Source organism: Bufo gargarizans, chromosome 9, assembly GCF_014858855.1.
Source record: "Bufo gargarizans isolate SCDJY-AF-19 chromosome 9, ASM1485885v1, whole genome shotgun sequence".
In the NCBI taxonomy this organism is placed as follows: Eukaryota; Metazoa; Chordata; class Amphibia; order Anura; family Bufonidae; genus Bufo; species Bufo gargarizans.
Genome location: NC_058088.1, coordinates 194,522,069 through 194,549,632, shown reverse-complemented (window position 1 = coordinate 194,549,632; position 27,564 = coordinate 194,522,069). Strand labels below are relative to the sequence as shown.

The 27,564-nt window shown below is 49.6% G+C and overlaps 1 protein-coding gene across 2 annotated transcripts in view; it reads right to left on the bottom strand.

The window, feature by feature from the left end:
• Positions 1 to 27,564, bottom strand: part of LOC122919939 (tyrosine-protein kinase ABL1-like) — a 77,673-nt gene that overhangs the window by 13,703 nt on the left and 36,406 nt on the right. Inside the window, exons 1-2 of one of the 2 annotated variants that reach the window (XM_044269182.1) lie at positions 6,611 to 7,137; positions 1,806 to 1,979 (exon numbers count right to left, since the gene is read on the bottom strand). In XM_044269182.1, coding sequence (XP_044125117.1) covers positions 1,806 to 1,979; positions 6,611 to 6,893 — 457 coding nt within the window. In that variant the 5' untranslated portion in view covers positions 6,894 to 7,137. Of the gene's footprint in view, positions 1 to 1,805; positions 1,980 to 6,610; positions 7,138 to 27,564 lie in introns of those variants that run through there. The other variant, XM_044269184.1, reaches the window with a different exon arrangement.

Sequence of the window (27,564 nt, the reverse complement as noted above, 5' to 3'; positions counted from 1 at the left end):
ACGGGAGTGACCAAAGATCTCCGTGGAGTCCTCACCGTGATCAGGTCACAGTCTACATCCACATAAACCATCAGTAACCTAATACATGGCTTCATTACCTTGTTCTGTTATGCTCTAGTCACACCCAAAGCTACATGCAATCAGTCAGTAATAGCAGGAATAATACAAGGCACTCTGAAAGTGCAATTCTTTGTGCACCAGAAGGTGTATAAGAAGAAGCAGAAAAAGAGGCAGCGGCAACTGAAGCAGCAGCAGAGGCGGCAACTGAAGAAGAAGCAGCAGAGGCGGCAACTGAAGAAGCAGCAGAGGCGGCAACTGAAGAAGCAGCAGAGGCGGCAACTGAAGAAGCAGCAGAGGCGGCAACTGAAGAAGCAGCAGAGGCGGCAACTGAAGAAGAAGCAGCAGAGGCGGCAACTGAAGAAGAAGCAGAGCGGCAACTGAAGCAGCAGGGCAACTGAAAGAAGCAGCAGAGGCGGCAACTGAAGAAGAAGCAGCAGAGGCGGCAACTGAAGAAGAAGCAGCAAGAGGCGGCAACTGAAGAAGAAGCAGCAGAGGCGGCAACTGAAGAAGAAGCAGCAGAGGCGGCAACTGAAGAAGAAGCAGCAGAGGCGGCAACTGAAGAAGAAGCAGCAGAGGCGGCAACTGAAGAAGAAGCAGCAGAGGCGGCAACTGAAGAAGAAGCAGAAGAGGCGGCAACTGAAGAAGAAGGCAGCAGAGGCGGCAACTGAAGAAGAAGCAGCAGAGGCTGGCAACTGAAGAAGAAGCAGCAGAGGCGGCAACTGAAGAAGAAGCAGCAGAGGCGGCAACTGAAGAAGAAGCAGCAGAGGCGGCAACTGAAGAAGAAGCAGCAGAGGCGGCAACTGAAGAAGCAGCAGAGGCGGCAACTGAAGAAGCAGCAGAGGCAGCAACTGAAGAAGCAGCAGAGGCAGCAACTGAAGAAGCAGCAGAGGCAGCAACTGAAGAAGCAGCAGAGGCGGCAACTGAAGAAGCAGCAGAGGCGGCAACTGAAGAAGCAGCAGAGGCGGCAACTGAAGAAGCAGCAGAGGCGGCAACTGAAGAAGCAGCAGAGGCAGCAACTGAAGAAGCAGCAGAGGCAGCAACTGAAGAAGCAGCAGAGGCAGCAACTGAAGAAGCAGCAGAGGCAGCAACTGAAGAAGCAGCAGAGGCAGCAACTGAAGAAGCAGCAGAGGCAGCAACTGAAGAAGCAGCAGAGGCAGCAACTGAAGAAGCAGCAGAGGCAGCAACTGAAGAAGCAGCAGAGGCAGCAACTGAAGAAGCAGCAGAGGCAGCAACTGAAGAAGCAGCAGAGGCAGCAACTGAAGAAGCAGCAGCAGCAGTGGAAGCAACTGAAGAAGCAGCAGCAGCAGCAGTGGAAGCAACAGAGGTAGCAACTGAAGAGGCAGCAGAAGAAGCAACAGAAGAAAAAGCAGAGATAGCAGTAGAAGAAGGAGCAGAGGCAGCAACAGAAGCAAAAGCCCAAGAAGCAGCAGATGCAAAAGCAGATGAAGCAGAGGCAGCAAAAGAAGCAGGAACATCAGTAGAAGAAGAAGAACCAGAGGCGGCAGCAGGAGGTGCAGAAGCAGTAATTCCTCCCAGAGGACACTACAATCACAGACACAGAACCAGCAGGAGACACAGTCAGAATTAAGTATAAACCAGAAGAACCGTGAGCGCAGCTCTGGATGTGTCACATAAGAGGCTAGTAAAATGATCAGAGGTGGCATTTGCCTTTAACCCCTTGAAGTTCCCTGACAGAACATAAGAATTTAATGCATGCAGGATGAGGGGAGTAGTCCTCAACTTACCTTTAGTGATGCTCAGGGTATTATCTCCGCTGGCCACAAAATCATAGAGAGCAACAAACAGGTTGGGGTCATTCTCACTGGGTCCGGACAGGAGGTTCTCCTTGGAGTTCCAGCGAGCAGCTTCACTCAGACCTTGAGGTTCAAAATCAGAAACGATGGGTCGCTGTAAGGCTTCTGGAGGAAGAGAAAGACATTAGGAAGGGGCCACAAACCACATCCAGTGAGAAGAACACAGGTTGAGCAGAGACGAGGATATAAAGCCGCGGCAATGCGGGGTCTGATGGGGGTTATAACTACTTTACTACTGTCTCCTCAGAGTGGAGGTCCCAGGCTCTGCAGCAGGTGACGGACAAAACAGATCCTCATCAATGAGGAGATTGGGAAGTGTCACAGCAGCACAGAGTATATCAGGAGACTCCTCACCTTCTACTGTGCAACGCTCAGTCTGTCACCTTTTACAACACCAGTACAGTATTCTGTTTAAATACTGTAAGATCCAAGTGCCCACAGTATGACCCTGACCCAGGAGCCAAGTGCCCACAGTATGACCCTGACCCAGGAGCCAAGTGCCCACAGTATGACCCTGACCCAGGAGCCAAGTGCCCACAGTATGACCCTGACCCAGGAGCCAAGTGCCCACAGTATGACCCTGACCCAGGAGCCAAGTGCCCACAGTATGACCCTGACCCAGGAGCCAAGAGCCCACAGTATGACCCTGACCCAGGAGCCAAGTGCCCACAGTATGACCCTGACCCAGGAGCCAAGTGCCCACAGTATGACCCTGACCCAGGAGCCAAGTGCCCACAGTATGACCCTGACCCAGGAGCCAAGTGCCCACAGTATGACCCTGACCCAGGAGCCAAGAGCCCACAGTATGACCCTGACCCAGGAGCCAAGAGCCCACAGTATGACCCTGACCCAGGAGCCAAGTGCCCACAGTATGACCCTGACCCAGGAGCCAAGAGCCCACAGTATGACCCTGACCCAGGAGCCAAGTGCCCACAGTATGACCCTGACCCAGGAGCCAAGTGCCCACAGTATGACCCTGACCCAGGAGCCAAGAGCCCACAGTATGACCCTGACCCAGGAGCCAAGAGCCCACAGTATGACCCTGACCCAGGAGCCAAGAGCCCACAGTATGACCCTGACCCAGGAGCCAAGAGCCCACAGTATGACCCTGACCCAGGAGCCAAGAGCCCACAGTATGACCCTGACCCAGGAGCCAAGAGCCCACAGTATGACCCTGACCCAGGAGCCCACAGTATGACCCTGACCCAGGAGCCAAGTGCCCACAGTATGACCCTGACCCAGGAGCCAAGAGCGCACAGTATGACCCTGACCCAGGAGCCAAGAGCCCACAGTATGACCCTGACCCAGGAGCCAAGTGCCCACAGTATGACCCTGACCCAGGAGCCAAGAGCCCACAGTATGACCCTGACCCAGGAGCCAAGTGCCCACAGTATGACCCTGACCCAGGAGCCAAGTGCCCACAGTATGACCCTGACCCAGGAGCCAAGAGCCCACAGTATGACCCTGACCCAGGAGCCAAGAGCCCACAGTATGACCCTGACCCAGGAGCCAAGAGCCCACAGTATGACCCTGACCCAGGAGCCAAGAGCCCACAGTATGACCCTGACACAGGAGCCAAGAGCCTACAGTATGACCCTGACCCAGGAGCCAAGAGCCCACAGTATGACCCTGACCCAGGAGCCAAGAGCCCACAGTATGACCCTGACCCAGGAGCCAAGTGCCCACAGTATGACCCTGACCCAGGAGCCAAGTGCCCACAGTATGACCCTGACCCAGGAGCCAAGAGCCCACAGTATGACCCTGACCCAGGAGCCCACAGTATGACCCTGACCCAGGAGCCAAGTGCCCACGGTATGACCCTGACCCAGGAGCCAAGAGCCCACAGTATGACCCTGACCCAGGAGCCAAGTGCCCACAGTATGACCCTGACCCAGGAGCCAAGTGCCCACAGTATGACCCTGACCCAGGAGCCAAGAGCCCACAGTATGACCCTGACCCAGGAGCCCACAGTATGACCCTGACCCAGGAGCCAAGAGCCCACAGTATGACCCTGACCCAGGAGCCAAGAGCCCACAGTATGACCCTGAGCCAGGAGCCAAGAGCCCACAGTATGACCCTGACCCAGGAGCCAAGTGCCCACAGTATGACCCTGACTCAGGAGCCCACAGCATGACCCCGACCCAGGAGCCCACCGCATGACCCCGACCCAGGAGCCCACAGTATGACCCTGACCCAGGAGCACACAGTCTTCTAAACAGGGATTCTGGTGTCCTGGTAGTGTGGTGGCGCCCTGTCGGACGCTCTGCAGCTCACAAATCTGTGTACCACGCCACGCCAGCTTTCTACTATACCAGAGAAGATGTGGAGGGGGAGGGGGCGGCTGGGATCACAGGGCAGGATGTGACTGGGAGAGATCACATACTCAGGGCTGATTCAACAGGAAGAAAGGAAATCCACCTCTGCCGTCCACACATAAAAAAACGCCAAGTATATGACACGATGCCAGGCAGCGAGGTGAGGGGTAGAGCAGTCCCTCTGGTGCCCGGGGGAGGGGCAGGCAGGGAATGAATGGCACCTTGTGCAGATTGTGTGCAGTTATGAAGGTGGCAGGTGATGAGCGGGTCACGTCCTGCACTGCGGTGGGCAGCTGTTCAAGGAGCCACAACCATGACAATTGGCGCTGTGCCAAAGCCTCTAACCAGCTGTTAAAGTGCTACCTGGAAAGCTGTCTGACAACCAACGTGGCCACTATCACAACATGCACGGGGTTGTCACCCAGCTCCTAAGGCAATGAAGATTTGTTACAATTGGATCTGGTCTAAACAATCCTCACTCCAGACTGATACATTGTAACAATGAATGATTCTGGTCACCGCAGCCGCTGTGAAACTACAACTCTCAACATGCCTGCAGTTTTTCTACAGCTGTGCAGCCACATAGTGGTCCAGACTGATCCACTGGGAAAAGCAGTAAATCAGGAGAGGACTCTGTAAGAATGGGCAAGAATGTGTATGTATTCACTGACAGCAAGCAGAGATCCTGAAAATGGGCGAGTAATTGGAAACACAAAGGATATTATAAAGTCTCAGAACCTTACAAGCCCTTTCATACAGCACCGCATCCCCTCCATCAGCAGCGTGCACCTGTGAACTACACGGACCAGGATGCACTGCGCCCGGAGGCCGCACTCACTGAAGGCGACTTTACGCTGCGGTGAGGCGACACGAGCGCTCCGGGCAGGAACTGCGCTCTGCAATCGCGAAGTGATGTCACGTCGGCATTCTCCTCCGGAAACGGGACAACGCAGGAGGAAACGCAACTGCGGAAAATTCAACTGAAAAGCGATTCTTCTCTTAAAGGGAACCCAGCAGGGGTCGTCACCCAGCTTTCCTAGACCCCTGGAAGACAAATGCATTTACAGAGGCAGCTGCAGCATGCAGGGCTCTAGGAAAGCTGGGTGACTGAGGTGCTGTGACGCTTGCAGAGAACATCAGCTGCTGGGAAAGCTGGATGGCACCCGATACGGCCACCATCACTCCAGCATGTCACCCAGCTTTCCCACGGTTCTGTCTAGCTGCACCCTATTGACAATCAGGACTGTGGGAAAGCTGGGTGACAACCTCTGAATAGGTGAGTAGCAACATCACAGCCATTTCTTGGTCATTTCCTATTCTGGGAAAGCTGGGTGACAACCAATACATCCCACAGAGGTTGTCAGACAACTTTCTCAGCCTTGATCAGCAAGTCTGTCCCTAGGAACAGGCGGGGGGGACAAATCAGAACATGTCAGGGTGCCAGAAAAGCTGGGTGACCACCGTTATTAGGTGCGAAGGCGGCCATATTGGGTGTCTCCCAGCTTTCCCAGAATCAGATAAGTGTTAAGGACTGTTTAAGTGCTCTTAAAGGGGCGGACGCGTATCTGACAGTGACACAATAGCTGCGCTCGCCCTTGTTTATGAGATGTTGGCGATTTCCTTGCTGTTATCTCGTCATGTTACCTTACGTGTTTACATTGTGCCGCTAACACGTGAAATAACTGCGCCCGGAGGAGTCTCCGGCGCCTGATTCACCAAAGAGTTTAGAAAGTTCTGGAGAGCCGAGCGCTTTTGGACCCGTGTTCTCGGGAGATGGCGTCAAACGAGACTTTACCATGTAAGGTGAGGTCAGCGGAGGACGCCGCACTAGGAAGTCACAGGAGCGAGCGCGGAGGCAGAGGACGCCCAGCGCAGGGATTATCTGTGACCCCCTAACTATGTGGAGCAGAGTTCTGCAACATGTGGCAACACTGCAACTGGGCTCTGGGCATGATGGGAGTTGTAGTGTCACCACTGCTCTGGAAGGTGACAGCAGTGATCATATTGGGGGGGGTCTATATGTTCTGTCACTTCGGATGGTATTCACCTTCACAGAAAACCCGCGCGAGGTTAGCGTTCCTTTAAATCCCTGCAAATAAGGCCATAAAAACCGCATTCTATCGTTCTCTAACCTTCCTGCCCCTATGACAACTACTACTTGCACTTCAGCCGTCCACATGTAACTGATCTCAGCCGCTACTCTTATTACGCGCCAGAGCTATTATAAAAGTTTTAAACTTTCAGAGTTACCGGCCCTTTAAAAATCTAAGTAACTCCATCATGTCTCATTGTTTTGCCTGCGGATGGAAGGGGGGGGGGGGGGGAGCAGCCGCCTTCTAATCTGCGCTGAGGCCTAGGAAAAGGGGGCCACAACTAGGAAGCCTCTTGGCCGGGCCTCCCCCCATCCCCCACTTATCTCACCTTCCAGATAGCAGCTGGAGGATGATGAGAGTCCCTTCTTGGATTTGCACCCCACCAGCTTCAGGCAGATCTCCAGCATTTTCAGGTGCTGGACGCAGGACTTGCTGGCTCTTTTTTTTCCTCCGGGGGCCTTCGATGAGGATTTTCCGTCCCTCCAACATGCGAAAAAGTGCGGCGCGGGACAGGGACAGGTCGGACAGGAGTCTCCCTGGGGCAGGACGCCTTCGTCCCGCGCTCCGAACGTAGAACAACTCGAAAACTCAGAGAAATCTCTGAACTTCATGGATCCAACTTCCAGAGCCAGAAAAGGAGCGGCCCCGAATCCCTGGAAAAAAGGGGGGGAGGGGGAAATGGGGCGGAGGGCTCCAGCGGGGGGACTAAGGGTCCATCGCCCCCATTCCCAGTGGGATCTGCTACACCGGGGGGTAGGAAGTTGTGCACTGTTGGGGAGAAGTTCCTGGGAGCGCTGGAGCGGCTTCCTTCAGTCCATTAGGCAGGCAGCGCTGCTTACGTTAGACTGCCAACAAAGGGCCCCCTTCATGCTGGGGCTGCCTCCAGTGACGGCAGAGGGCCGGGAACGCCCCCCCTGCACTCAGCGCCGTTAACCCTCTCTACAGCACTGTGCACTTCAAGAGCAAAGCTGGGATTGCGGCCCCTGCACACTGTAGGGCTCATGCACACGACCGGATGTATTTTGCGGTCCGTTTTTCACTGATCCGTTGTTCCGTATCCGAGTTTTTTTTCTCTCTTCCGTTCCTGCACAAAACATATCCGTATGGTTTCCGTATTTGATCCGTTTTTTGCAGATTGGAAACGGAAACAGTAACTTATTAATCACCAAACACATGAGCAATCTGGGCTGGGCGGATCCGCAAAATACGCATGACATACGGATGTGTTCCGCGTGCGTTCCGTACTTTTTAAGTACCCATTGACTTGAATGGGGCCTCGGACCGTGATTTGCGGACAATAACGGGACACGCACTACTTTTTTGAAGATCAGAAATACGGACAAACGGAAACGGAATGCACACGGAGTAACTTCTGTATTTTCTACAGCCCCGTTGAAGTAAATGGTTCCGCAAAAAAAACTTAACGGAAGTGGAAAGAAAATACGTTTGTGTGCATGAGCCCTTAACATGGTATCGGTTCTGGAAATCGTTCTGTGGGTCGCAGCGTTTATCGGATTCTTTGTACTTGTTGTCAGTCTTAAGGGGCCAGTGTCCAGTTTTATGTAAATAGGGGGGATATGGAGCATACATTTTGGCGCATGTCAATTTTGCACAAAAACATGCAACTTTTTTTTAATTATTATTCTGTGCTGCGCTCACCACTTTTTATTCTTCGCAGGAATGCCATAAAAATGTAGCGCAAATCTATGCCAGCTCGACTGAATCCCCTCCCCCAACTTCTGTTCACTTTGTCACAATCTTTAAGATCTCTGCTGGCTGTAGGTGAATGGGAAAATTCTAGTTTTTATACAGAGGCTGAAACCATAAGTGGTAGCGCAATGTATCAAAGCTGTGACCTCTAACCTCTGCCAGGGGATGTTGGGGGTTGTAGTTTCTGAACAGTCACGTAGGTCACCTAGTAGTAGTACTTACAGTTGTCTATATAGCTGCAAACAATTCCGCTGCTCTGGGCCGAGATGGTCAGCACTAGAGATGAGCGAATTTCATATTTTGAAATTCGTTCACACTTCGTTCCGTGGTAACAGCAGAATTGCGGTATGGATTCCGTTACCACGGACCGTAACGCAATTCTATGACGGAATGCATAAGGGAAACGGGACGGATCTGTTTTGCAGCCCATAGACTTCTATTATGCAGGGGAGTCCTCTAAAGGCATTCCCTCATAGAATTGCGTAATGGTCCGTGGTAACGGAATCCATAACGCAATTCTGCTTTTACCACCAAACGAAGTGTGAACGAATTTCAAAATATAAAATTCGCTCATCTCTAGTCATCACTCACATAAGTCCCTAGCCCCAGGAGCTCACAATCTAATGTTCCCACTCACCCACCCTAGACTCCAGGCTGACCACATTTACCTACGTTAATCCATTGTAACAAACCATCAACTGTGAGATCAAGAGCAATTCCGGGTGGAAGAGCCATACAAAGCCTAAACTGCCTCCCTCTCTCTCCCTGTAGATGATGTCGGTACAGATAGTACTGCCTCCCTGTCTCTCCCTGTAAATGATGTAGGTGCAGATAGTACTGCCTCCCTGTCTATCCATGTAGATGATGTGGGTACAGATAGTACTGCCTCCCTGGTCTATCCATGTAGATGATGTGGGTACAGATAGTACTGCCTCCCTGTCTCTCCCTGTAGATGATGTAGGTACAGATAGTACTGCCTCCCTGTCTCCTCCTGTAAATGCTGTAGGTACAGATAGTACTGCCTCCCTGTCTCTCCCTGTAAATGATGTAGGTGCAGATAGTACTGCCTCCCTGTCTATCCATGTAGATGATGTGGGTACAGATAGTACTGCCTCCCTGGTCTATCCATGTAGATGATGTGGGTACAGATAGTACTGCCTCCCTGTCTCTCCCTGTAGATGATGTCGGTACAGATAGTACTGCCTCCCTGTAAATGATGTAGGTGCAGATAGTACTGCCTCCCTATCTATCCATGTAGATGATGTGGGTACAGATAGTACTGCCTCCCTGTCTATCCATGTAGATGATGTGGGTACAGATAGTACTGCCTCCCTGTCTATCCATGTAGATGATGTGGGTACAGATAGTACTGCCTCCCTGTAAATGATGTAGGTACAGATAGTACTGCCTCCCTGTAAATGATGTCGTAACATGTAGTACTGCCTCCCTGTTTATTTATATAAATGATGTAAGTACAGATAGTACTGCCTCCCTGTCTCTCCCTGCAAATAATGTAGGTACAGATAGTACTGCCTCCCGGTCACTCCCTGTAAATGATGTAGTAACAGGTAGTACTGCCTCCCTGTCAATTATGTACGTACAAATAGCACTGCCTCCCTGTCTCTCTCTGTAAATAATGTAGGTACAAATAGTACTGCCTCCCTGTCTCTCCCTGTAGATGATGTAGGTACAGACAGTACTGCCTCCCTGTAAATGATGTAGGTACAGATAGTACTGCCTCCCTGTAAATTATGTAGGTACAGATAGTACTGCCTCCCTGTCTATTTATATAAATGATGTAGGTACAGATAGTACTGCCTCCCCGTCTCTCCCTGTAAATGATGTAGGTACAGGTAGTACTGCCTCCCTGTCTATTTATATAAATTATGTAGATACAGGTAGTACTGCCTCCTGGTCTATTTATATAAATGATGTAGGTACAGGTAGTACTGCCTCCTCGTCTCTCCCTGTAAATGATGTAGGTACAGGTAGTACTGCCTCCTGGTCTATTTATATACATGATGTAGGTACAGATAGTACTGCCTCCCTGTCTCTCCCTGTAAATGATGTAGGTACAGATAGTACTGCCTCCCTGTCTCTTCCTGTAAATGATGTAGGTACAGGTAGTACTGACTCCCTGTCTCTCCCTGTAAATGATGTAGGTACAGGTAGTACTGCCTCCCTGTCTCTTCCTGTAAATGATGTAGGTACAGATAGTACTGCATCCCCGTCTCCTCCTGTAAATGATGTAGGTACAGATAGTACTGCCTCCCTTTCTCTCCCTGTAAATGATGTAGGTACAGATAGTACTGCCTCCGTGTAGATAATGTAGGTACAGATAGTACTACCTCCCTGTCTCTTCCTGTAAATTATGTAGGTACAGATAGTACTGCCTCCCTGTCTATTTATATAAATGATGTAGGTACAGATAGTACTGCCTCCCCGTCTCTCCCTGTAAATGATGTAGGTACAGGTAGTACTGCCTCCCTGTCTATTTATATAAATTATGTAGATACAGGTAGTACTGCCTCCTGGTCTATTTATATAAATGATGTAGGTACAGGTAGTACTGCCTCCTCGTCTCTCCCTGTAAATGATGTAGGTACAGGTAGTACTGCCTCCTGGTCTATTTATATACATGATGTAGGTACAGATAGTACTGCCTCCCTGTCTCTCCCTGTAAATGATGTAGGTACAGATAGTACTGCCTCCCTGTCTCTTCCTGTAAATGATGTAGGTACAGGTAGTACTGACTCCCTGTCTCTCCCTGTAAATGATGTAGGTACAGGTAGTACTGCCTCCCTGTCTCTTCCTGTAAATGATGTAGGTACAGATAGTACTGCATCCCCGTCTCCTCCTGTAAATGATGTAGGTACAGATAGTACTGCCTCCCTTTCTCTCCCTGTAAATGATGTAGGTACAGATAGTACTGCCTCCGTGTAGATGATGTAGGTACAGATAGTACTACCTCCCTGTCTCTTCCTGTAAATTATGTAGGTACAGATAGTACTGCCTCCCTGTAAATAATGTAGGTACACATAACACTGACTCTGTGTCTCTCTCTGTAAATGATGTAGGTACAGATAGTACTGCCTCAGTCTCTTCCTGTAAATGATATAGGTACACACAGTACTGCCTCCCTGTCTCCTCCTGTAAATGATGTAAGTACAGATAGTACTGCCTCCCTGTCTCTCCCTGTAAATTATGTAGGTACAGATAATACTGCCTCCCTGTGTATGATGTAGGTACAGATAGTACTGCCTCTCTCTCTCTTCCTGTAAATGAGGTAGGTACAGATAGTACTGCCTCCCTGTAAATGATTTTGGTACAGATAGTACTGCCTCCCAGTCTATTTATATAAAATGATGTAGGTACAGATAGTACTGCCTCCGTGTAGATGATGTAGGTACAGACAGTACTGCTTTCCTGTCTCTTCCTGTAAATGATGTAGGTCCAGATAGTACTGCCTTCCTGTCTCTCCCTGTAAATTATGTAGGTCCAGATAGTACTGCCTTCCTGTCTCCTCCTGTAAATGATGTAGGTACAGATAGTACTGCCTCCCTGTAAATGATGTAGGTACAGATAGTACTGCCTCCCTGTCTCTCCCTGTAAATGATGTAGGTACAGATAGTACTGCCTCCCTGTCTATTTATATAAATTATGTAGGTACAGATAGTACTGCTTTATGTAGGTTCAGGTAGTACTGCCTCCCCGTCTCTCCCTGTAAATGATGTAGGTACAGGTAGTACTGCCTCCCTGTCTATTTATATAAATGATGTAGGTACAGATAGTACTGCCTCCTCGTATCTCCCTGTAAATGATGTAGGTACAGGTAGTACTGCCTCCCTGTCTATTTATATACATGATGTGGGTACAGATAGTACTGCCTCCCTGTCTCTCCCTGTAAATGATGTAGGTACAGATAGTACTGCCTCCCTGTCTCTTCCTGTAAATGATGTAGGTACAGATAGTACGGCCTCCCCGTCTCTCCCTGTAAATGATGTAGGTACAGGTAGTACTGCCTCCCTGTCTATTTATATACATGATGTAGGTACAGATAGTACTGCCTCCCTGTGTCTCCCTGTAAATGATGTAGGTACAGATAGTACTGCCTCCCTGTCTCTCCCTGTAAATGATGTAGGTACAGATAGTACTGCCTCCCTGTCTCTTCCTGTAAATGATGTAGGTACAGATAGTACTGCCTCCCTGTCTCTCCCTGTAAATGATGTAGGTACAGATAGTACTGCCTCCCTGTCTCTCCCTGTAAATGATGTAGGTACAGATAGTACTGCCTCCCTGTCTCTTCCTGTAAATGATGTAGGTACAGATAGTACTGCCTCCCTGTCTCTCCCTGTAAATGATGTAGGTACAGATAGTACTGCCTCCCTGTCTCTCCCTGTAAATGATGTAGGTACAGATAATACTGCCTCCCTGTCTCTTTCTGTAAATGATGTAGGTACAGATAGTACTGCCTCTCTGTCTCTTTCTGTAAATGATGTAGGTACAGATAGTACTGCCTCCTCATCTCTCTCTGTACATTATGTAGGTACAGATAGTACTGCCTCCTCATCTCTCTCTGTACATTATGTAGGTACAGGTAGTACTGCCTCCTCATCTCTCTCTGTACATTATGTAGGTACAGATAGTACTGCCTCCTCATCTCTCTCTGTACATTATGTAGGTACAGATAGTACTGCCTCCTCATCTCTCTCTGTACATTATGTAGGTACAGGTAGTACTGCCTCCTCATCTCTCTCTGTACATTATGTAGGTACAGATAGTACTGCCTCCCTGTCTCTCCCTGTAAATGATGTAGGTACAGATAATACTGCCTCCCTGTCTCTTTCTGTAAATGATGTAGGTACAGATAGTACTGCCTCTCTGTCTCTTTCTGTAAATGATGTAGGTACAGATAGTACTGCCTCCTCATCTCTCTCTGTACATTATGTAGGTACAGATAGTACTGCCTCCTCATCTCTCTCTGTACATTATGTAGGTACAGATAGTACTGCCTCCTCATCTCTCTCTGTACATTATGTAGGTACAGGTAGTACTGCCTCCCTGTCTCTCTCTGTAAATGATGTAGGTACAGATAGTACTGCCTCCTCATCTCTCTCTGTACATTATGTAGGTACAGATAGTACTGCCTCCTCATCTCTCTCTGTACATTATGTAGGTACAGGTAGTACTGCCTCCCTGTCTCTCTCTGTAAATGATGTAGGTACAGATAGTACTGCCTCCTCATCTCTCTCTGTACATTATGTAGGTACAGGTAGTACTGCCTCCTCATCTCTCTCTGTACATTATGTAGGTACAGGTAGTACTGCCCCCCGTCTGTCACTGCCGAGAGCTGGTGGGACCAGGTGAACCCGATCGTCACGTCTCTGTTTAACGCCCTTATTTTCCATAAACAACTAGAGAATCGATCCCCCCCCCATTAGCGGCAGCCGCTACGAGAGCTGATGTTTTATGGTAACAGCAATATAAACTTTTAACCTCATTTTCACTCGCGCCGGTCGATGGCAAAACTGCAGAATCCATGATTACGCTGTAAAAAAACGGGAGATAGGAGATGAAAATGAAAGAGCGTCCCCAGATAAACCAAAGTAACGGCGGGGAGATGACCAGAACAAACCACGGGCGCCATTGTCATCTGCATTCTGGGACATTCTTCGAAAATGGGTGTGGTCAAAAAGTGCGCCATATTATTCACACGTGCCAATTCAATATTAAGGAGGCAGAAGGAAAATAAATGTGGGGCCGCGAGATGCAGTTATTGTGCCATGTGCCCTAGTCAGTGACTTTGCCACGTTCTGCGCAATTTCTGTGATACCATTGAATAACCTGTTTAGGCGGCCGTATTCACGTGGTTTTTTTTTTGTACTTTTTTTTTTTTTTTAAGTGTCTACGACAGGAATGGCCAACCTGCGGCTCTCCAGCTGTTGTAAAACTACAACTCCCATCATGCCCTGCTGTAGGCAGTGTGGGCATGCTGGGAGTTGTAGTTTTGCAACAGCTGGAGAGCCGCAGATTGGCCATCCCTGGACTCCACGATATAAAAGGAAAGCAACCTTGCGAATCTCTGTCCGTTTTGTGCCTGTAACTCCTATGTGTCTCCATGGTTACTACCACACAGCTGCGCCATCTGACTACACACTGGTAGTCTGTTACTACGGAGACGCTCTGTTAAGGAGCTGTATACATAATTAAGACAATGGCCAGAGTTGCTTTATATTTAAGTGCATTACTATACAAAAAATGGTTGCAAAAGTCTACATACCCTTTTAAAGAGAACCCTCCCATAAAGCCCCAGTAAGTTCTAAAATGAGGCGGGCGACAGTAGTCCGATATCGGGCAGGTGACTGACAGACGCTTAGAAAAGGTTATCGCCGCCTCCGAGTAATTGAACGTGCTGCAAAAATTCAGATTAAGACGCGCCCGTCACCTAATCGCGGAGAGAGAGGCCGTTATAGGCGTGAAATTTCTCAACTTGAAAGGTCACCAAGGCTCCAGCGTCCCATTCATTCTCCGTTACTGTGTGCCAGCGCGGTCCTGATCGATTCCCCCCTCCCCCACACACCTGATCTGTAGAATAACAGCAGCGGGAGACGTGTCCACCTGGTTCCAATACAGCGCACACAACGCGGCGGCGGCCAAGACATGACATATGGCGGTTCAGTGTGAATTATGTGATAGATGAGGTTTCCGGAGACGACGGGGAGAGGGGTGGAAGGAGTCGGCTCAGGACATGGCGGGGGATTGGGGTATGGGTTCCGTTTATGGGACCAGGAGCCCCTAGAAATACAGCACTATCTGGAAGGCTGAGCTTATCAAGGGCTCATTTAGACGGCCGTATGCTGTCCGCAAAAATGCGGATCCGTTTTTTTTGCAGACAGTTCAGCATGTCCGCAAAAAAACTGATTGCATTCCGTTTTTTTGCTGATCCATAGACTTCAATAGGGCCATGATTTTCACTGACAAGTATAGGACGCGTTTCATTTTACAATAGAAGAAAAAGGCCCCATCAAAATGTACGGGACAGCATCTTATCCGCAAAAAAACGGCTCAGGAATACAATTCCAAGGCTACAGTAAAGACTGAAACCTGTAAGGTGGCACGTATAAGTAGGAGAGGGTGAATGTATATGGACGGTGACAGCGCCCCCTGGCTGCCTCCCGCCTGCAGCTCTGCCTGAAATCCACAGCAAGCAATCACAGAAGAGCCCCCCTCTCTTTCCTACCAATAAGAGGGGCGGGGGTCCTGTACGTTACAGCGGCCTGAACGCACCGCTGCCAATTATTACCACTCCGCAAGAATTTTCATCTGAATTCCTAGGATAACGTCACTTGGAGCGGAGCCAGGAGCGAGACGTCACCATCAGGGGTTAACGCCAACGTGCAAAGATGAGGCCGGGGGAAAAGCATCATTTAAAAGTTCTGAAATCTTCCAATGAGTAAGATCTCCGCTTGATGTCAGTGAATATAAAGATTCATGTCTGCACCCAGTGGCTGAACACCCGTCCTTGTCCAATACTGCTCACATCTGAGGGTTTGTTACAGTTGTATCCAGTCCTCTGCGAGGGAAAAACATGTCTCTGCTGGATCATCCTACTTTGTTACAATGTGTCAGTCTGGAGTCCAGTGAGGATTGTCTACACTGGACACAACTGTAACAAATCCTCAGCTGTGAGTACTACTCACTAGGGCAGGCATGGCCAAGCTGAGGCTCTCCAGCTGTTGCAAAACCACAACTCCCATCATGCCTGGACAGTCTACAGCTATCAGCCTGCAGCAGGGCATGGTGGGAGTTGTAGTTTTACAACAGCTGGAGAGCCACAGGTTGGCCATGCCTGCCCTAGGGTATGCTGCCACTTTATGACAGGTAAGGGTCTGACCTCTGGGACCCCCACCGATCCTGACAATGAAGGGGCCACAGATTTTCTCAGCTCCCATTCACTGACAGCAAGCAGATTTTGCAAAGCATTAGGAATTGGGACACCAGGTCTCATGAAGAAGACCCCGTCAACGCTCTCTATTAGGAATATGGATGTCATGGGGAGGGGTCTCTGCCCCTCAGGACCCCCCCAACCCCGAAGAAGTCAGAACAGGAGTCGGACCCAAGCCAACTATGTCAGGTCAGCAACCTCCAGCACTCCAACAGTTGTTAAACTACAACTCCCAGCATGCTGCATTCACTTTTATTTGTAGTTTCAAGAACAGCCAAGCAGGTGTGCATGCTGGGAGTGGCGGAGGTTGCTACCCCTGATGGGGGGCACTGCCGGACTTGCTTAACCCATTCAATCCTTTGGTTCCCCGTGGGATAAGCGGCGCCTATATTGCTATGCTGCTCATATATATTGGAGGGGGGGTCTTTGTGTCTTGGCCTCCCTGTCACACCCGCGTCACATCGGGTTTTCGGCGATCACCCAGAGATTCTGGAGGCGTTCACGCATTTCGAGGAGAGCTGCCCTTTAAAAGTCACTGCAGAGATAAAACCCAATCAAATTTATAAATTTTGCGTGGCGCCTCTGCGTGGCTGCGAACGTGGCACCGAATTAAAAACCCTCGGGTGCAATTCAATTTCCGCTGCAGGCGGGCGCCCCGCTCGGGTGCCTGCGCAGTTCAGGCGAGGGGAACCTTGCGGCCCGGCTTGGGATGAGGCAGCGTTCTGGTATTTGGGATGCAGGACGATGAGGTCACCCCTCTCCGAATGTTTGGGGGGGAGGAGGGGGATGCGGATGGTCTTCTGGAATGTCTAACTCATTCCATGACCGGCCCGGCAGATGTAGCCTGCAGTCTGACACCGTTAACCCCTCGCGCTCCGCCCTGTGTCACATACTGCCTCCCGTTCTCTTCACACGGCGGCGCCGGTTTAGCGGTACGGGTTTCCGTAAGGGGTGGCGTCATTTACCAGACAGGCGGATCATGACAAAGAAACGGTCCTCGAGACGCTCCTTCCTTGTGCGTTGCAATGCAATGATCGGGTGTCGCCGTGTGCACCCCATTATATATCCAGTAGTTAAAGGATTACAGGCGATATACTAGGAGAGGATGGAATGGCGTCTGGCGGACACCCGCAGGCACCCAGAGCGCTCCAGCTGTGCCGAAGTACCGGTAAATCAGTGAATAGCGCGGCCAGGAACAAGGTAATTCGCACTTTCCGTGCTCACGTGTAATGGCTGGCACTGGAAGGAAGACAAGGGGGGTTCGCCGGCTGAATGGCGAGATTATCCGATGTGCACCTAATGACAATGGCAGGATCAGATCCCGACAACCACACAAAGCGGTAAAGACAAAGGCGAAAGATTTCCCGGATGAGCGACAGTTCCAGTAGATAACGATCTGCGGACGCGTCTCTGGGCAAATCTCACTGCGGGTTTATAAAGATAAGGGTGTCACTCCACCGAATCCCTGCAGAACCAGGCAAGTGTGCCCGTCAGGGCTCTGGGAAAGCTGGGCGAGAGCCCGTCAGAGCTCCCCCTGCAGTGTCACTCAGCTTTCCCCAATATCCCTAATATCAAATCTGCCCGTCCGTCCGCTCCTACAGTCCACCATAAGTAGGCAATGTCCATTCAGAACCCCAGGAAAGATGTGTGCCAGGCAGATGTAGTTCCATGTACCCAGATGAGTGCAGATCAGTCGTACATGTTTCTGGGAAAGCTGGGTGAAGACACACGGCTGCCATTAGAGCTCCATGATGGACTCCACTCCTATACCCCTGCAGAACTGGGCACATCTGCCAATCAGGAGCCTCAGAAAGCTGGGTGACAATAAACATGGCTGCCATTAGAGCACCCATGATATGGTGAAGCACCCGGCTCCTGTACCTGGTTAAGTGGGCACATCTGCCATTCAGGAGTCTAGGAAAGCTGGGCGACAACATATACGGCTGCCATTCAGGTGTAAGGGAAAGCTGGATGCCAACTCATGCTTCTTGCCACCCAGCTTTTCCTGGCACATGTAATGGTGGATGCAGTGTCGCCGTCTCCGCAGCGGTAATGGAGACGAACGCGAGCGCGGCGTCTCCGTGTACTCACTAAGGAATGGGCCGAGGAGCCTAGTAATTGAGGGAGAAGGGCGCAGAGCGGAGCTCGGCACAGCGAGCGGGTTTATCTGCGTCACGCGCCATTAATAACCAGGCTGTCGCACTACACAGGGTAATCGCCCATGCCGGCCGCAGCCTCCGCCGGATCGGGGTTTTATCGCTATTTGTTTCACGTCTCTGGATAAGAAATCTGCACTGAGTGCAAAGGCTCCTGGGAAGCGGATTACTGGAGAGAAGATGATTGACTCTTCAGAACGCGGCGGTGCGGGGGTCAATGTGTCTGCCCCGCGGCCGGCAATGCTCCACACATGCTGCACATAACTATCTGAGGTCTTCTACTCCAGTCGCAGCCAGAGCTGCAGTTACAATGCCGCTGGCCTCCTGGAGCCTCACATTCATCTAGGTCTATCCTCTGCTGCGTTGCGGGAGATGCGGCGCACATCCCAGGCTCCATTACGTCCTCACCGGGCATATCGGCTGCAGACATTCAGGGCAGATTCATCCCTAAAAATCTGCAAGGAAAGGTGCGCCAAATTAGTGCAGCTCTAGATGTGACTGGAGCAGCAGATCCGTGCAGCTTTGTGGGCAGGACTAATACAAGCAATGAATGTTGGCATTCACTGACAGCAAGCAGAGACTTTATCCAGGTGAAGTAGAATGCGGAGGTACCTCGGCCGGCCCACAACGCACCGCAGCTGCCTCCCACACATCCCAAGACTCCGTGGCGAGCCGCGGCTGCATCAATCCTTCTTTATGACCCGGTCGGTGACTAATTGAGACGCGGCTACAGTAAAAGATGGCGACGTCTCCGCTAATTCCCGCCGCGCCTCCTGATCTTAATGTGCGCAGCGTCCTCTGTATATCAGCCAGCCGCCAAAAGACTCATCCTACACCGCTTTATTAAAGAGGCCAGGTCTGCCTCTACACTGTGACAAGGATGATGGGAGTGATACAATGTATGAGATAGAGAGATTAGACTGTGAGCTTCTGGCAACAGGGATGATGGGAGTGATACAATGTGTGAGATAAGGAGATGAGATTATGAGCTACTGGGGACAAGAATAATGGGAGTAATACAACGTTTGAGATGAAATCGAGAGATTAGATTGTGAGCTCTTGAGGACAGGGATGATGGGAGTGATACAATGTGTGAGACAGAGAGATTAGACTGTGAGCTTCTGGGGACAAGAATAATGGGAGTAATACAACGTTTGAGATGAAATAGAGAGATTAGATTGTGAGCTCTTGAGGACAGGGATGATGGGAGTGAAGATTAGATTGTATCTCTGGATATAGGGATGATGGAGATGCTATATTAAGTGTGATACGAAGATAAGGTTGTGAGCAGGGATGATGGGAGTGATACAATGTAACAGATGATCAGACTGTGAGCTCCTTGGTGCAGGGTGATGGGAGTGATACAATGTAACAGAGGATCAGCTTGTGAGCTCCTTGGTGCAGGATGATGGGAGTGATACAATGTAACAGATGATCAGACTGTGAGCTCCTTGGTGCAGGGTGATGGGAGTGATACAATGTAACAGATGATCAGACTGTGAGCTCCTTGGTGCAGGATGATGGGAGTGATACAATGTAACAGATGATCAGACTGTGAGCTCCTTGGTGCAGGATGATGGGAGTGATACAATGTAACAGATGATCAGACTGTGAGCTCCTTGGTGCAGGATGATGGGAGAGATACAATGTAACAGATGATCAGACTGTGAGCTCCTTGGTGCAGGGTGATGGGAGAGATACAATGTAACAGATAATCAGCTTGTGAGCTCCTTGGTGCAGGTTGATGGGAGAGATACAATGTAACAGAGGATCAGATTGTGAGCTCCTTGGTGCAGGATGATGGGAGTGAAACAATGTAACAGATGATCAGACTGTGAGCTCCTTGGTGCAGGTTGATGGGAGAGATACAATGTAACAGAGGATCAGATTGTGAGCTCCTTGGTGCAGGTTGATGGGAGTGATACAATGTAACAGAGGATCAGCTTGTGAGCTCCTTGGTGCAGGTTGATGGGAGTGATACAATGTAACAGAGGATCAGATTGTGAGCTCCTTGGTGCAGGTTGATGGGAGTGATACAATGTAACAGAGGATCAGATTGTGAGCTCCTTGGTGCAGGGTGATGGGAGTGATACAATGTAACAGAGGATCAGATTGTGAGCTCCTTGGTGCAGGATGATGGGAGTGAAACAATGTAAGAGGATCAGATTGTGAGCTCCTTGGTGCAGGATGATGGGAGTGAAACAATGTAACAGAGGATCAGATTGTGAGCTCCTTGGTGCAGGTTGATGGGAGTGATACAATGTAACAGAGGATCAGTTGTGAGCTCCTTGGTGCAGGATGATGGGAGTGATACAATGTAACAGAGGATCAGATTGAGAGCTCCTTGGTGCAGGGTGATGGGAGTGATACAATGTAACAGAGGATCAGATTGTGAGCTCCTTGGTGAAGGATGATGGGAGTGATACAAACGTTCCGCACCGCCACCAATCTGTGCTCTGCTCTATGACACCATACATCGGTGGGTATCGCCATAAACCCCCCCCGCTCCGATACAGTCCGGTCCCGGGGTATTCAGTGGGCGACTACTTTGCAAATAAATTCAGTAATGTTCCTTTAATCTGGCATTAAAGGGGGGGGGGGGGGGAGGAGATGTCAGATGACGACATATTCTGGACTATCAGCCTGTGATATATAACGCGTCAAAGAATTGGCCCTTCAGCAGGCCTTAAAGGGATTGTCCAGTTTGACAACTGGCCGCTGGATTAAAGGGACCCTCGTTACGCCATTCACAGGTGCAGGAACCCTCCAGGTAAAATGGGTACAGTGTGCTGTTCCCCTACAAGGGGGGAGGAGGATGATGAGCAGATCCTCCGCACCAGTCATAACACAGTGTGTCAGATTTGGCGGAGTGTCCCTTTAAGGAGAGGATGAGGCCGCCCTCTTTATATTGCCTCTTCTCTAGTCACTTTAATTTACTATTTCTCGCACAAGAAAACATAAATACGCGGCGTTTCCGTTAATGGACGCCTGAACGCTCACCGGGGGGCTCTAAAATTAGCCACATAAACTGTAAGTGGTGGCGGAGCCCGGCCGATCCCGGGAACATCGCGGATAATAAATGAAATGGCTGCTGCTCATTCTTATTTAATACCGGACACGATGCAGCCGGCGGAGCTCCTAATCCATTCTTCAGCTTCATTTAAGAGGAGCGCTCGCAGCGCCATTAATGCAAATCATAAACGTGCAGCCGGCGGTAATGAGGGAGACGCCATATTTACTGCGGCCTGGAAGCAGCGCGGCAACAGCGGGATGAGCGCATCATTGTATCAGCGACATGAAGGCTCACAGAGGTCAAATCCCAGTAATAACCCCCCCGTCATCACACCGACCGCAGCCAGAAATGTATGTACACAGTGACTGCACCAGCAGAATAGTGAGTGCAGCTCTGGAGTATAATACAGGATGTAACTCAGGATCAGTACAGGATAAGTAATGTATGTACACAGTGACTGCAGCAGCAGAATAGTGAGTGCAGCTCTGGAGTATAATACAGGATGTAACTCAGGATCAGTACAGGATAAGTAATGTATGTACACAGTGACTGCAGCAGCAGAATAGTGAGTGCAGCTCTGGAGTATAATACAGGATGTAACTCAGGATCAGTACAAGATAAGTAATGTATGTACACAGTGACTCCACCAGCAGAATAGTGAGTGCAGCTCTGGGGTATAATACAGGATGTAACTCAGGATCAGTACAGGATAAGTAATGTATGTACACAGTGACTGCACCAGCAGAATAGTGAGTGCAGCTCTGGAGTATAATACAGGATGTAACTCAGGATCAGTACAGGATAAGTAATGTATGTACACAGTGACTGCACCAGCAGAATAGTGAGTGCAGCTCTGGAGTATAATACAGGCTGTAACTCAGGATCAGTACAGGATAAGTAATGTATGTACACAGTGACTGCACCAGCAGAATAGTGAGTGCAGCTCTGGAGTATAATACTGGATGTAACTCAGGATCAGTACAGGATAAGTAATGTATGTACACAGTGACTGCACCAGCAGAATAGTGAGTGCAGCTCTGGAGTATAATACTGGATGTAACTCAGGATCAGTACAGGATAAGTAATGTATGTACACAGTGACTGCACCAGCAGAATAGTGAGTGCAGCTCTGGAGTAGAATACAGGATGTAACTCAGGATCAGTACAGGATAAGTAATGTATGTACACAGTGACTCCACCAGCAGAATAGTGAGTGCAGCTCTGGAGTATAATACAGGATGTAACTCAGGATCAGTACAGGATAAGTAATGTATGTACACAGTGACTGCACCAGCAGAATAGTGAGTGCAGCTCTGGGGTATAATACAGGATGTACCTCAGGATCAGTACAGGATAAGTAATGTATGTGCACAGTGACTGCACCAGCAGAATAGTGAGTGCAGCTCTGGGGTATAATACAGGATGTAACTCAGGATCAGTACAGGATAAGTAATGTATGTGCACAGTGACTGCACCAGCAGAATAGTGAGTGCAGCTCTGGAGTATAATACAGGATGTAACTCAGGATCAGTACAGGATAAGTAATGTATGTACACAGTGACTGCACCAGCAGAATAGTGAGTGCAGCTCTGGAGTATAATACAGGATGTAACTCAGGACCAGTACAGGATAAGTAATGTATGTACACAGTGACTGCAGCAGCAGAATAGTGAGTGCAGCTCTGGAGTATAATACAGGATGTAACTCAGGACCAGTACAGGATAAGTAATGTATGTACACAGTGACTGCAGCAGCAGAATAGTGAGTGCAGCTCTGGAGTATAATACAGGATGTAACTCAGGATCAGTACAGGATAAGTAATGTATGTACACAGTGACTGCACTAGCAGAATAGTGAGTGCAGCTCTGGGGTATAATACAGGATGTAACTCAGGATCAGTACAGGATAAGTAATGTATGTACACAGTGACTGGACCAGCAGAATAGTGAGTGCAGCTCTGGAGTATAATACAGGATGTAACTCGGGATCAGTACAGGATAAGTAATGTATGTACACAGTGACTGCACCAGCAGAATAGTGAGTGCAGCTCTGGAGTATAATACAGGATGTAACTCAGGATCAGTACAGGATAAGTAATGTATGTACACAGTAACTGCACCAGCAGAATAGTGAGTGCAGCTCTGGAGTATAATACAGGATGTAGCTCAGGATCAGTACGGGATAAGTAATGTATGTACACAGTGACTGCACCAGCAGAATAGTGAGTGCAGCTCTGGAGTATTATACAGGATGTAACTGAGGATCAGTACAGGGTAAGTAATGTATGTACACAGTGACTGCACCAGCAGAATAGTGAGTGCAGCTCTGGAGTATAATACAGGATGTAACTCAGGATCAGTACAGGATAAGTAATGTATGTACACAGTGACTGCACCAGCAGAATAGTGAGTGCAGCTCTGGAGTATAATACAGGATGTAACTCAGGACCAGTACAGGATAAGTAATGTATGTACACAGTGACTGCAGCAGCAGAATAGTGAGTGCAGCTCTGGAGTATAATACAGGATGTAACTCAGGACCAGTACAGGATAAGTAATGTATGTACACAGTGACTGCACCAGCAGAATAGTGAGTGCAGCTCTGGAGTATAATACAGGATGTAACTCAGGATCAGTACAGGATAAGTAATGTATGTACACAGTGACTGCACTAGCAGAATAGTGAGTGCAGCTCTGGGGTATAATACAGGATGTAACTCAGGATCAGTACAGGATAAGTAATGTATGTACACAGTGACTGGACCAGCAGAATAGTGAGTGCAGCTCTGGAGTATAATACAGGATGTAACTCGGGATCAGTACAGGATAAGTAATGTATGTACACAGTGACTGCACCAGCAGAATAGTGAGTGCAGCTCTGGAGTATAATACAGGATGTAACTCAGGATCAGTACAGGATAAGTAATGTATGTACACAGTAACTGCACCAGCAGAATAGTGAGTGCAGCTCTGGAGTATAATACAGGATGTAGCTCAGGATCAGTACGGGATAAGTAATGTATGTACACAGTGACTGCACCAGCAGAATAGTGAGTGCAGCTCTGGAGTATTATACAGGATGTAACTGAGGATCAGTACAGGGTAAGTAATGTATGTACACAGTGACTGCACCAGCAGAATAGTGAGTGCAGCTCTGGAGTATAATACAGGATGTAACTCAGGATCAGTACAGGATAAGTAATGTATGTGCACAGTGACTGCACCAGCAGAATAGTGAGTGCAGCTCTGGCGTATAATACAGGATGTAATTCAGGATCAGTACAGGAAACAGGATCACTAAACATCTCTACGGTGGCTCAGTGGTTAGTGGTGGCTCAGTGGTTAGCACTGGTGTCTTGTAGCACTGGGGTCATTGGTTCGAATCTGACCAAGGACCACATCTGCATGGAGTCTGTATGTTCTCCCCGTGTTTGTGTGGTTTTCCTCCTGGTTCTCCAGTTTCTTCCCACAATCCAAAGACAGACTGATAGGGACCTTAGATTGTGAGCCCCATTGGGGACAGTGTGATGCCAATGTCTGTAAAGCGCGGCAGAATAGAACAGCGCTATATAAGTGCGATTGATATCAGCCGCCCCTCCTACGGCTACTTCTCTATTTAAAGACCCTGAAGGTCAAGTAGTAGGAGAACCTGCTGGAGAGAACTCCGCGTCGCTGACAGCCGGGCCTCTATTAGCGCTCTCGCCGCGCCGTCTGACTGCGCACTTCACACATTTAATAGTTCAAACCAATGACAATAAGTAGATTTTCTATTTGGAGAGCGCTATCTGCGGGGTCAGGAGCTGGTGCCGGGGGAGCGGGCGGTAAACAAATCAATTTCTATGTAGACAGAATGGGGAGCTAATGTGCGCGGCAGGGCTCCCCGAGGCGTTTAATTTACTCTGACAACAGCAATGAGATTCTTGGTGTAATAGCATTACACAGCTAATCTATTCAGACGCTTCACCAAGACGGCAAGATCTGCAGAGACAATCGAGTTACTGGAGGGGAAGCGGCGAGAAACCAGAAGGACACGGAGGTGCCGCCGCCAGGTAAGGAGGGATCAAACCAATCCCAATCCAGCCCCCGGTCATGCCACCTGCTGCCGGCCTGCTGAAGGGTGAGCTGCGCAACTGTTCTCCAATTGTCTGGCTGCAGCCTTCAGTGTAAAGAAAGGCGGTTTGTCTTCTCTGGATGACAGGAGCGGGTTAATTCTTGGGGCGAGTTCACACACGTCAGAAGTGCAGATTTGCGGCAGAAATCTGGGTGCAGTTGGATCAGCCTCCGACCACATTTTTCCGTGCAGCCAGATTGTTTTTAATTTTTCTAGACGGAGTTACGAAAAAATCCAAACTGTATGCGCTGGAGGCAGAGCGAAGCGGCGAAGTGAAGGGCTCTTTAAAAAGTCGTATATCGTGCAGCCGCGTCCCCCCCTTCCCCCACACAGAGTCCAGAAGGATGGAGAAGAATAACTTCAGGATCTCCGTTTCCCACTTAAATTTAATTGCAGCAGAGCGGGCCGGGTGCGGGAGGGCAGCGGCGGCGACGGGCAGCGCTCCGCCAGAACAATGCCTTACAGATGTCTTTGTAAGTCAGGCAGCGATATGGAAGTCATTGCGCCTGAACTATCCTCCACCGGATCTTCATTTTCTCCATCAGTACTATTTATAACGAGGCTCGCGCAGGAAGTGGCGCTGCGCAGCGTTTCATCCAGGTGACGGAAACGCACACGGCGATGGTAAGTCAGCTTGGGGGCAAAATGGAGAGAGGCAGCCCCCTTCTTGGTGGTAGTCCGAGCCCATCGACATGAGCCTAATCAATTCACAAGACTGGGCTGTGGTTCTAAACCTTATCAGATAAAAAGGGGTTAATTCTACTCAGTTCTCATCATTTTAAGATCTCTGCTTGCTTTTGAGTAGAATCATTGGTCTTTAGATTCAGAGGCTGAAAACCCCTTAGGCCCCTTTCACACGAGCGAGTTTTCCGCGCGGGTGCAATGCGTGACGCGAACGCATTGCACCCGCACTGAATCCTGACCCATTCATTTCAATGGGGCTGTGCACATGAGCGTTGTTTTTCACGCATCAGTTCTGCGTTGCGTGAAAATCGCAGCATGTTCTATATTCTGCGTTTTTCACTCAGCCCCGGCCCCATAGAAGTGAATGGGGCTGCGTGAAAAACGCATTGCGTCCGCAAGCAAGTACGGGTGCGATGCGTTTTTCACGGATGGTTGCTGAGAGATGTTGTTTGTAAACCTTCAGTTTTTTATCACGCGCGTGAAAAACGCATCAAAACGCATTGCACCCGCGCGGAAAAAACTAAACAACTGAACGCAATCGCAGACAAAACTGACTGAACTTGCTTGCAAAATAGAGCGAGTTTCACTGACGCACCCTGAACGCATCCTGAGCTAATCCGTCACGCCCATGTGAACCCAGCCTTATACGTCTCACAGCTGGGAGTTTGATACACTGTATCAGTCTGGAGTCCAGAGAATTGTCTAGACTGAATACAACTGTAACGAAGCTTCAGCTGTAGGGACAGTAGAAAACCGCTGTGCGCTGGCTTTTTTGAAGGCCCTCACACCTTTTTTGGGAACCATTGCAGTCTATGGGGATATCCATGAGCCAGTGAACAGCTGCTGCCAAAAAATAAGACACGTCCTACTGGAGAGCGCCCATCTAACGCCCATCTAACGCCCATCTATGGTCCATCTAACCGGTCATCGGCGCACCATGGCCCATCTAACCGGTCATCTAACGCCCATCTAACGTCCATCTAGCGCCCATCTATGGTCCATCTAACGCTCATCTATGGTCCATCTAACCGGTCATCGGCGCACCATGGCCCATCTACCACTTACACTCGCTCCGTTCTCGTTTCTGAAGAGGTGACATCCGAATCAAGAAAGGAGCGACTGCCTCTGCAAGTGGATGAGGAGGAGCTGGGGGCCACTATGGGGGACATTATTACTGCCGGGGGCCACTATGGGGGATATTATTACTGCCGGGGGCCACTATGGAAGACATTATTACTGCCGGGGGCCACTATGGGGGACATTATTACTGCCGGGGGCCACTATGGGGGACATTATTACTGCCGGGGGCCACTATGGGGGACATTATTACTGCCGGGGGCCACTATGGGGGACATTATTACTGCCGGGGGCCACTATGGAAGACATTATTACTGCTGGGGGCCACTATTACTGCCAGGGGCCACTATGGGGGACATTATTACTGCTGGGGGCCACTATGGGGGACATTATTACTGCTGGGGGCCACTATGGGGGACATTATTACTGCTGGGGGCCACTATGGGGGACATTATTACTGCTGGGGGCCACTATGGGGGACATTATTACTGCCGGGGGCCACTATGGGGGACATTATTACTGCCGGGGGCCACTATGGGGGATATTATTACTGCCGGGGGCCACTATGGAAGACATTATTACTGCTG